Genomic DNA, 12,362 nt, shown 5'->3' with positions numbered 1-12,362 from the left:
ATGCAAAATACCATATTTATATCAAACAGATATTCATTTCTCAAAGATATTGGAAAGAGAAATTTGTTATATCTCAAAATGTTTGTACTTAATATAATGAAACAAGTTTTCAACCAAATTCTAGGTTGCAACTTCTGATTTCGATTTAAAAAAGCTACATACATATTTTGGAAAAAAATATATATTTTTGATTAAACATCAAAAAGTATCTGAATCCTTACAGCAAAATGAAAACTTTTTTTCGAAAACCATTATTAACGGCACCTACATGCCACAGAACAGTTTTTTTTAATCAGATTTTTCCCGAAACTACTATTTCGGTTTAAACGAAGTTTTTTTTATACAAACGCATTTATATATAATTTAAAAATAAGCCAACAATAAAATTTAATAAATATTGATTTTTTGATTTGAAAAAAAAATTTGAAATTTTATAATAGTTTCAAAATGGCATACCAACTTAATTTTAAAACTTAAAAAAAAAAATATTTGCAATAAATTATTTTTTTTTTAAATGACTAACGATTTTGGAAAACTTTTTCTTAAAAATGCATCTTAATAAAATAATTTAAACTGCATACTTTTTTGGAGCTCAGTTTGATTTAAAATGTTGTTTATTTTTTGCTTTGAAAAACGTGATTTATTTTGTTTTTTTTTTTTTTTTTTTTTTTTTCAAGTTGAAAGATACTTCGAAGAAAATAATTTGATGTATTGAGTTGGCCGGATTTTCCCGGGACTGTCCCGTATTTCTATATTTCTATAGCTTGTACCGGCTTTTTATTTTAGGATCCCAGGAAAACGGAAAACGAGAAAACAGTTAAAGTTTCTACACCAGAAAAAGTTTTTTTTTCGAATAATGAACAATATATGGACGAGTAATGAACAAAACTAAATTTTATCAAAAAGGCTTGATCAGATTATTTTCTTGTATAAAATTGAACGTTCTACAAAAAGATCTTCTAATATGTTTTGATAAGCCGACGCAAAAAATAAATAAAAACAATTTTTTAAGAAGAAACGTCCAGATTCAAATGAGACTATTAAATTTTTTTAACCGGACCTGTTGGAAGGGAAACCCGGGATAAAATCCACTATGAATGAGAATTGGCACCACAGTTGACTTACAGGATTGTATATAGCTAAACGATAGCTAAAAAAATTTAAAAAAATGACTAACGGAATTTAAGAAGCTTAAGAAGTTAAAACTTTTTGATTCTTATTTGAAAGGATTTTGTTTTTCTTTTTATTTATTAACACTGACGACAAAGAAGATGAAGTTGTTGTTCAATTATCGAGTGCAAGTGTTATTTAATATCGATCGGGTATGTTGACACCTAATCCATAGTTGTAATTCACATTACTTGCACGTTGTCCACATGCACTGAGGCGTATACGTGCTATTTTTTTTTTTTTTTTATATGTTCGATTTTTTTTTAACTGCATGTGAATGAGTGGGGGAAGAGACGGTTGATCAGAAATTATCATGTAATCCTGAACGGAACTAAAACTTAACGACTACAATTAAAAAATTTTGTGTTCAGTTCACTACATCAGAACAAGAACAGTGGGACCACTTTGTTCCAAATTGTATTTGTATTTTGTTCATTAAAAGAAATTTCAATATTAGCGTAGGTAAGACCTTTAAAAATGGTCGTTCGATAGAAAAACTTGGCATGATCGTTTTATTTGTCATGCAAGTGAAGAATCAATAAAGTCTATTTTAATTATTCACGTGAAAACGTACTTTTTAGGGAAATAAGATCTAATAACTTTAATTTTATTATGAAGTAAGAGAAGTATGTTGTTGATTTAGGGGAATTGTTTAAGACTGAGATATATAAAAATGAGTCTTTTTATTTTCAAAAGTTGAAGACTTTTTAGACTCAGGTTGTAAAACATGCTTAAATCATTAACTATATGCTTCCATTGCTCCGAAATTAAATTTAAGTTGTAAAATCGAACTTTTCATTCTTCTTCAATGAATACATTCTGATAATCAAATCAACTGTCTTGGTTCTTCGAAATTTTCCCATTTTCAAAATTTTCTCCCAGTTTTCAAAAAAAGGTTTATATGACATTCTTAATTATTAATTTGATATACCTACATCATAAACAAAATTTCCAAAAAATTAATTGACCGATTTCAAAAAATTTGAAATTTTTCACAAAAATTTAAAGATGGGGTTTTCGAAAGTTAAAAATTTAATATTACGGCTCTTAACGGTTCCAATAATAAGGCGGCTTAGCATTGAAAAAGGGGTCATTCGTATACTTTGTGATAAAAGCATGAAGATACGATAGGTACCTACGTGATTTCGAGGTTTTTAACACATTATCTAAAAATATTTATTTTTCATGGAAAATATACATATATAAATATAAATATATAAATATACATCTACTCATATATTTTGGATTAAGTACGGCCATGTGTAGTGTAGATTGGTAAATATTAATAATTACTTCAGTCCACTCTACTATCCACAACCTGAATCTCCAAAGTTATCTAAGCTATGAATTCTTGATATTGACATCGATATAGCATGGTCCTTGGATCGATTAAAAAGTTTAGCAATTATTTTCGATACGTGATCAAAATGATACCTACGCATTTTCAACATCTCTCTAGTGTCTCACCACACAAATTTCCTCCCTTCACAATACCTATAATACACAACAATAAACTCCCAGGACAACAATTTTCAGACTTTAGATAGCTGGATAGCTTAGGTACCTACCTGAAACCTAAAAACCCATTACCCACAATGGTCACCACTATTTATGTACATTTTCAATGCCCCATCCTCATTTTGTTCATCCTTTTCCTCGTCCTCCAATTTTAGTTTTTTTTTTTTTTTGTATTTCTTTTTAGAAAACTGTTTATTTTGCTTTATCCTAAATCTTCTATTTTTCATCTCTATGCTCGGACTGAACCCACCAAACACAGATGGTAGGGTACTTTTAGGTCCCTCTCTACTCCTTCAACCAACCCCTCTTCCTGCCCATCAAACTTCTAATCCTACATACATAAAAACTTTTTTGTCCTTCACGTGCGGAAAGTCTCAGAAGCGGCCATCACCCCATAAAGGGGTTGAAAGTCAGTATCAGTACGGCACATCACCACAACTACCCCCCGTTTGCATCTTTCAGTCTCTCGTTTTTCTCTAGCTGAAGACGAATCTATCGGTACTTTGTGAGCTTATTTATCCAGTCTCCTCTCTCACTAAAGATTGTCTCAAAGGGGTGTCCACTCGCACACACATATAAACTTTGTACTGAAGTTCCCCTTTTCATTCAGAAAAATTCCACCTGATTGTATGGGTTTTTAATACCTTATAAACTCTCTGTGGGTTTTATTGGAAAGAAGGGGAAGTTTGTTTAAAGCGTTTGCGCAAACTTTTTTTTTCTCGCAATACTCTCTCTTAAGTTCTACTCTTTTATTATGTTCCATTGGAATTGATTAAAGTAAAGTGCATAAGCATAATTTGTATTAAAGATTTGCTCTTTGAATTTTGTATATATATATTTTTTTTTTTTTTTTTTTGAGATACCTACCTACTTTAAAATGTTGTTTTGCTATTGAAATTCACAAACCATTTTTTATGACCAGCTGGGTTGCAGTGATTAGATTTAAGATTTGTTTTATTTAACATGAAATGTCTGTCTTTTAATGGTTTTTATGAACTTCGTCTGTCATAAAAAAGTTTAAATATGTAGACGTACATACCTATCAATACCTTAAAATAAAAAAAAATACTGTTCTTAGAGAACTTATACATATTATTTAAATTGTTAGATATTAACTATTGAGCTATGTTTGTTCAGAAAAATAACCACATTTTTACTACGTTCAGGAACAGAATTTTAAATTTGTTAAAAACAATTTGAATAATTGAGTTTTCGAAAAAGTTATCGCAGAAAAATGGCCCTTATGCATACAAAATAGTAAATACTAGCAATTTCCTAGTATTAACTAGGTCTAAACTAGGTTTGATATGCAAAAAATTTGGATAAAAAAGTTGATACTTTACAATTTTTCAAGTAAAAGTACCTATTTACTTTTTTTATGCATAGATATCACCCAATGTTTAGAACACCTTGTTTGCTGACTGAAACTCTAACTAGAACTTTTTTTCGGAATTTCTAAATCGTAAATCGAACTCGAGATAACAATCAGAAATTACATTCCGAGGACAAAGAATGCGAAAAAGTGGGTTCGTAATTCTGTCTGTTACTATTTCGTTCTACAGCCTAAACCAGCGATTTACTTCAAACTTCGTAGTTAAAAAGTAGTTGGTGATTCCCTAGAGAGGGAACTGAAATTATTTCTAGCACCGAAATTAAATGCGATCCTACTTTGAAATTTTTTTTTTTTTTTTTTTTTTTGTCCGTGGGTAGGTGTTGAAATCTTCAAAAGATTCTATGAGGACCGGAAAACGCGTGCTCATAGATATGTGGGACTCTTAACCACTAAAACCACCTCCTCCTCCCGATTGCAACTAAGTTCAGATGGAACTTATCTAGCAATTTATCTTTCTCGAAGTTAAGTTACGTGTTGTAGGTAACTTTCCGATGAAAGTTCCTACTGATGATATTTAAAAATAAATAAATAACTTTTGTTTTAAATTAAATCATTAAGTAATGGTTTAAATTTTTGTTATCAAAAAAATATTTTAAAGGAAGTTAAATAAATAAAATCTCTAAAACATTTAAATTTATATTAATCAATGCCGATATTTCGAAATAAAGGAATTAAATTGAAAAATTTCACTGTACCTAATCGGAAGGTTTAGTCCTTCGCAAACGTCGTACTAAGTTTGTCTCGTCGAGAATTTCTAGTATTGTTCTATTAGTATGTTCGACTAACCGTTTTCGATGTTTTTGGGCAAACGTTTTTATTTCTACTTTGAAATGAAAAAAAAAAGATTGTTTGAACCGTAACGATACCCGTATTAAATTGGTTTATAAATTAACAACAATTTTCAAAATACTTACATAATATTTTTTAAAAATTAAAAAATAAATTGAAAAAATCAATTTCTCGAAAACGGACCAACGAAATTTTTTGAAACATTGATTTTGTTTTTTTTTTTTTTTGAAAAATTTTTGAAAACTTTTTTTCATATAAGAAACTATTTTTTTACAAAACAGCTTTAACAATTAACAAAAAAAAAAAATCAAGAATTCTTATTGGGCAAAATTTATTTCATATAGATACTTTGATTGAAAGTCAAAAATAAAAATATGTAATAATATAAAAAATTATTTTTATATTATTTTTTTTTTTAATTTTTTAATTTTTTAATAAATTTCTCATAAGTTAAAAATATTCTTATATGAAATTTTAAAAAGTTTAATATTTTAAGCAACTGCACTTTGGTGTAATGGTAAACAAAACCAAGTAAATTTATCTACTATAAAATAGTAGGTAAATACAATTTAATGCAACAAAGACAAATAATTGGAAAATAGAAACCTTGAAACGTTAGTTTTTTAAAGTATTAACCAAACAATTTTAAAAATTCTAGTTTTAAAGGTTTCGTTAAAAAGAAAAAATCGCATTGGAACTTATTTCTCAATGGGGTGGAACATCAGTCCTAAATCGGATGTGCCTCTTTTGTCAATCAGGTTTGACAAAAAACCCCAGAATAGAAATTTGGTCTCTGAGCCAAATGCAACATTGCAAGTAGTCCAGTCAATGGGGAATCTTGCTTTTTTAACGTGAATTCTCTGCAGTTTTTTAGTTTTTGTACATCTTGTTTATTTATTAACTTTTATGTAAGCTGAATTTTTGTAAAATCTTCAATTTTGTAAAAAGATTTTTGAACAGCTTGTTAAACTGGGAAGTGTTATTTCAAATTGATAATAAAATCAAACAATAAAATTGACATACAAATTATTCAGTTAACACCGAAAATATGACAAGGCCATTCATTTTTGTTCTATAAAAACTACTAAGAATCACGTGAACATTTCTTAGTATTCTCTGTCATACTAATGCCAAGTGTGAGTTTTATCTTAAGCAGGATTTATTTTTAAAAGTAGGTACCTATTAAATTGCGACAGTAACAAATAATACTAGTCGTTTTACTTTTTTGGTTGATATTAGCAAATTTTTCTTTTACCTACTAAAATAAAACAGTTTAGAACTTTAGGTCTTGATTTGATCCTACTTTAAGTAAGTTTACGTCTTATGTATAAAAAAAAAAATCATGTGTGCAATTCACACGTGGTAGAAGTGAAACCTTAAAAAATCATTTTTCTTGCAAAAAAAAAATAGAAAAAATCTACCTATTTTTATTTTATCACCTTCAAATCCACAGTACACATAATAAGGTAATATATTCCGAAAAATGTCAAAATTTGTTTGTCAAAAAATGGGCACCAATCTGTCAGGCCGGCCTTTAATTTTTATATTTCAATCGCAGTAAACAGGAATTTTTTTTTTGTTTTAATTTATAAAATTTCATTTGAAAAAATTATAAATTGAAAAATAACAAATTTTCAGCGTGTTTCGTCTCGGAAAATAGTAAATAACTGTTAAAAAATTAGTTGTGTGCGTGGTTTTTCGGTTTTTGTGCGTTTTTCGTCGGTAATTTAAACAATTAAGAATTACGGTAGTTGACATTGGTCGCCAAATTGTCATGTTTTGACAATTTGGCGACCAATGTCAGTTCGGAATATATTACCTTTTTATGTGTACTGTGCTTCAAATCCATGTTTTTTATATGACAACCTAGATAAATTTTATATCATCTGAAAGCTTATTGTCTTAGCTCAAAATATATATCGATCAAGTCTATGAGACATCTACAAAAAGAGCTAGAATTTTTTGAACTCGATCAATTTCCATCAAAAAAAGCGAAAAAACACGTATTTTTATCTTCTCACACTATTAAATCCATTTTTTTCCCTAACAACCTGTACAAACTTTTACACCATCTGAAAGCTTATTGTCTTAGCTCAAAATATATATATTGATCAGGTGTATGAGACATCTACAAAAAGAGCTAGAATTTTTTAAACTCGATGAAATTTCATCCAAAAAGCAAAAAAACATTTATTTTTATGTTCTCATGCTATTAAATCAATTTTTTTGTTTGACAACCTATAAAAAGTTTTATACCATATGAAAGCTTATTGTTTCACCTTGTATAATGGTGCATAAATCTTATTTCAAAAATGTCTACAAGAGAAGTCAGAATTTTTTTAAAGTCAACCATGTCGAATTTCCAGACTGAGATTACGGTACTTCCTACACTGGTAGCTGGTCATCGCCAACAGATCTCCACAAGTGTTTTGAGGTATTTTTAAATTCAATTTAAGATTGTGTAACTTGTAGAGCACGTAACGTTATGTGTGGTATATCAAAAAAAAGGTTATGTTATCAGCATGCGTATTAAAGTTAAACCAAATTTGTATGTGCACTAGATCAAAAGATATAACGTGTGTTGGAAAAGAACATCTTTTTACCGTTATCTCTGAATTTTGAATATGAAGTTAATTGAAATGTTGTACAATTATAATTTATTTAATTACCTATCTACAGTACGGATTTCATTCATCTATCTATTAAAACATAAAAGTTATAACAAGTTGAAGTCGTGTCGCGTTTTCGTTTCATCTTGTTTCAAATCACTACGATACTTAAGAAGTTTTCACTTCAAAAATAAAAGAGTTTTGAGTGAAATTTTAACTACATTTGTCAAATTTCTGCGTACCTTTTATCAGTTTCAGTACAGTACAGACGAATATGGCTTCGTTTTGAAAACCACTTTTCAAAGTGGCGCCCAATAAGGATTCCGCACTCTCGTGACTTTTATGGCTTCAATTTGTAAAACATTTTAAAAATGGCGCAGGGTTTAATTATTTTCCTGACCATTGCTGCTTCAATTTGAAAGCCACAATTGCTTGGATTCGAAAAAAAAAATTACTTTTTAAGTGGCGCCCAACGCAAGGATTCCATCGTTCATTATTCTTCGATTTGAAAATTACTTTTAAAATGTCGCCCAAAACAAATCTTGCATTGTCTTAAACAATTTTGTTTTGATTTGAAAATCACTTTTTAAGTGGCACCAAACGCAACGCAGGGATTTCTCATCTTCTTGACCATTTCTGCTTTAATTTGAAAACCACTTTTAAAAATGACCAATATTGCTTAAGGTTGAAAATTACTTATAAAGTGGCGCCCAACGGAAGGACCATAGTTCTTCGAATTAAAAACCACTTTAAAAGTCCCACCCAACGCAGAGATTTCTCATCGTCTTGACCATTATTGCTTAGGTTTGAAAAATAATTTTAAAGTGACGGCCAACGTAAGGACCATTATTGCTTCGATTAAAAAATCGCTTTTAAAATAGCGCCCAACGCAAGAATTACTCATCATCTTACCCATAATTTCTTCGATTTGATAATAACTTTTAAAGTGGCGCCCAATGACCATTATTGTTTCGATTTGGAAATCAAGTGGCGCCCAACGCGAGGATTTCTCATCATTTTGAAGAACTTTGGGTTCATAATAAGCGAATTTTAAAGTTTTGAAACAGTTAAATAGGTATTTTATTAATCGAATGGTACCAAAATAAAATAAAAAAAAATCGAGTTAGGTATTAACTGAACAATTCATAAACACAAAAAACCACAACTCCATCTAAATTTTTATTTTCCCGCAACACACTCTCAAAAACGATTAAATTCTAGGTAGGTTAAACTTTTTATCGCCAAATAGGTACAATCTCGTAAAAAACGCAACATCCCTTCTGCACAAAAATGTTTGTCTCTCTCCAAAAAAAAAAACACGTGCATTCCTAGTCAGTTTGAATTGTTGTGTTTACGATCATATAAAAAAAAAATCTTATTAAAAAAAAAAAAAAAAAACAACCTCAACAACCTTCTTGGCACCTTCTATTCTCAGATAAATTTTAAGTTCGAGCCATTCCGTTGTTCTGTGAGCAAGAAAAAAAAATGAAAAAAAAAAAATAAATTTGCAACGACACTTGTTTTGTATACACGTTCCAGTCTCAAAAACAATACCTCATGGGAATGGGGTATTTTAGTAGATAGGGTAGGTAGACTTTCCCCAATTTGTATCACTTTCTGTTTTTGTTTTTATTCCTCTATTCTTCTAAGGGTACTCTTTTTCAATATATCCCCCCACCCTACCCCCCGGAAGATGGGGAATTACACTATTTATATCTCTCGCATCTTTTTCCAACACTTTTCTCACTTTTATCTTAAAATTTTGAAAAGAAACACAAACAAAACAACATAGAAAAGAGAGAAAATTCAAATTGGAGAAAAATATAAAAAAAAGAGAAATTCCCAATTAATTCCACTTCCAGTTAGATTAACTTGGTATTAGTGTACAATACACCATACTATCGCGCGCACGCCTTTTATATACAAACATTACCGTACAACTGGTGGTGGTGGTATGGTAATGGTGTAAGGTGCCACCACCAGTCTTCTCTCGATATATAACCACCTCGCTCTATCTCACACGCATATAAGCCAGTTGTGACCATTTGTTATGTGTTTTTTAAGCGACCGCTGGAAGGGGTGTGGGTTGTGACACTGGCGTCAATGGAATCCAAAAAAGAGGGTGGCCGCGGTGGCGGTTCAATTTCAGGCTCTAGCCCACCACCAACTCAATATACAACACACAGTTGAATCTGGTAAAGCAGAGAGTCAAAACGACGAGATTTTCAAGGAGAACTTTTTCCATCTCATACTCATTTTTTAAAAGAGAAGACCGGTGTGGCCGGTCGTGCAGTGCAGTGCCGTTTTCCATGATGGGCTTTTTCGAGAGGGTGCACATACAGTACAATAGCCGTTAGATGTGAGAGAGAGTTGTGTGAATAAGTTGAACCCAGAGCGCCTTCCTGTGTGCCTTTCCGTTCCGTTCGTTCGCTCGTCGTCGTCATTTGTGTGTTATCGTCGTCGTCGTCTCCATTCCGCCGCCGCTATAACACCACCACCCGCTATTATACCATACCACCGTTATAGTTATCTCGTGCATGGAAAACTCTGTGAAACTGAAGAAGAGCGCGCAGCAGAGTGACAGAGGACACAAGTGGAAGAGTGGTTGACTGGCGACTGCGACTGTGGTGTCTTCGTCGTCGTCATCGTCATCGTTGTGTGGTGCTTCTATAGTAGTACTACCGGAGTAGTGTATTGTTCAAATCGGCCATACGCGAAATATTTAGATGCATACGGGCTGTCGCGTTGTGAGGACGTGTTTTTCGCCGATGTTCCGGAGTGAATTTTTTAACCTGCTATAAATAATTGATAAAATCCTGTTTACACATACCTGCAAATAATAATAAACAACAACACATACACATATAAAAGAACATATATTATTCGACACAAATACACTCATATGCATGGATACTATAAACTACACACATGTGGATAATATATAGAGCATTTTGTTGTAATTATCTGTGCGATGCGGTTATCGCCAGCGCCACTTCTTCTTCTTCGCGCTAAGTGGGAGAGAACAATCGACGGATAATAATAATTGAACGAACTTGCTTGGTCGTCGTTGTTGTCGTCTTCATCGTCAACGACATCGAGACTTCGACATCAACATCGACAACGAGAAATATCGCGGTAGCACCGGATTAGTGTTATTTTGTGACATCACACGCACTTCAAGAGTCGTCGGACATTGTTGTCGTTTCGAGAAAGAAAATGTCAAACAAAAGGACATTATACATTAAAATAAATTAAATTTATAAAAAAAAAATAAACAAAAATTCGTCTTTTTTGTCAATTTCGTTTGTTTGTTTTTTTCGAAATAATTTTTGAACAATTTCTCGATTTTTTCCTGCTGTACAGGTGAATGCGTCTTTTGTGTTATCATTCACCTTTTTTGTGATTTTTTTTGTTCAATTTTAACAAAAACTACCTTACCTTACCTATCTACGTGCAATTTTCGTAATTTTACATTTCTTTGAAATAAAATCTGTGAATTATAAAACAAATAGAAAAAAGCGACTTTTTTGTCGCTTTACTAAATGGGATAATTAATTTTACGTATTTCTCTTGATCCACAAACAATTCCAATTGGATTTGGCTATCTATCGATGATGATAGTGATAAAAAATATGAATTAGTGATGTGCAATTTTGTTATCAAACAAAAAAAAAAGATCCACACAATTTTTTAGTGGACAATATTGGTTCCTATAAAAAAAATTATTTATAATGATAAGGTGTATTATTAATAGTATTAGTAAACAATACTATTAAAAAAAAGATATTGATGAAAAATAATAATAAAGCCTGACATGTCTCAAAGAAAATATTGTACAATATCGTAAAAAGTGAACGATAAAGTTGTGTTATCGATAAAAAAAAATTAGTGTAAAACATCTTTATAAGGATATATCTCGAAGTAACAACGAATCCATTACAAAAACAAATCTACAATCCTGGAGAGGATCAATTGATTTATAATTTGGAAAAAATCCACCCCTTTTGTCCGAGAGATATACCGGAACAATGAGAATCAAAATGCCTGCAGTTCGGATTGCACAAGGTGAGTTTCTTATTAAAATAGAGTCTTTAACTTAAAAGACTCTAGATTCAGGTATAACGACCGTATCTTTACAATATTATCATCATTTCCTTGCAACACCTTGTGTTTGTTCCGTCTTCTGATAAGGATTTTTTTTTTGTTGTCATGTTCACCTTTTTTTTTTTGAACACGCTCAATTACAAATAAGTAATTAAAAAAGTGGTCGGTAATGCTTATCGGTTGAAAAAGCGGACGACACAACCAACGCACTGTTTGACACGGTTCTTCATGGTTGTTATTATAGTTGTTGTTGTTTTTGGTTCATATATTACCTAGATAGGAACCTTATAACTTTTGACAAAAAGTTCCGCAAACCGATGCTCTGAAGAATGAAAAACATGAGTCTTTTTTTTTTTTTTGAGAATTGAAAAAGTTGGGTTTGTCTTGAAATTTCGGTTTCTTCACTTTTTTTTACAACTTCCTTGGGCTAAATATCTTACTATGACGCAGAGGCGGGGAGTGTTTTCAAGTTTTTTTTTTTTTATTTATTATTTGGGCCGTAAAGCTATTAGCTTTTGATTGCGACAATCTTGGACTGATAATAATTTTGTCTTGTATGCGGATGATTAAACAATTTTAATTATCGTATACGACGGCCACGAAAATGGGCCTTGTTTGACGCTCTGATTTTTATTTATTTATTTTTGTTGTTTTTTTTTTATTTTTTTTTTGGTTTTTTAGTTAAAAAAAATGATGTGTTTGTGATTTGATTTTGTTTCACACCTACCAGATAGGTTATATCGTAATATTTTATGAGGTTGTTTCATTTTATATGACTA

General features: G+C 30.9%; 1 protein-coding gene across 4 annotated transcripts in view; it reads left to right on the top strand.

Moving 5' to 3' along the window:
• Positions 1-12,362, top strand: part of LOC129909270 (B-cell lymphoma/leukemia 11A) — a 220,634-nt gene that overhangs the window by 141,948 nt on the left and 66,324 nt on the right. The window contains exon 1 of one of the 4 annotated variants that reach the window (XM_055986335.1): positions 9,414-11,544. The exons of 2 other annotated variants lie outside the window; for them this stretch is intronic. In XM_055986335.1, the coding sequence (XP_055842310.1) occupies positions 11,508-11,544 (37 nt within the window). In that variant the 5' untranslated portion in view covers positions 9,414-11,507. Of the gene's footprint in view, positions 1-9,413; positions 11,545-12,362 lie in introns of those variants that run through there. One more of the 4 variants, XM_055986336.1, reaches the window with a different exon arrangement.

This window comes from Episyrphus balteatus, chromosome 2 (genome assembly GCF_945859705.1).
Source record: "Episyrphus balteatus chromosome 2, idEpiBalt1.1, whole genome shotgun sequence".
Lineage (NCBI taxonomy): Eukaryota > Metazoa > Arthropoda > Insecta > Diptera > Syrphidae > Episyrphus > Episyrphus balteatus.
This window is presented reverse-complemented; position numbering and strand designations above follow the sequence as displayed.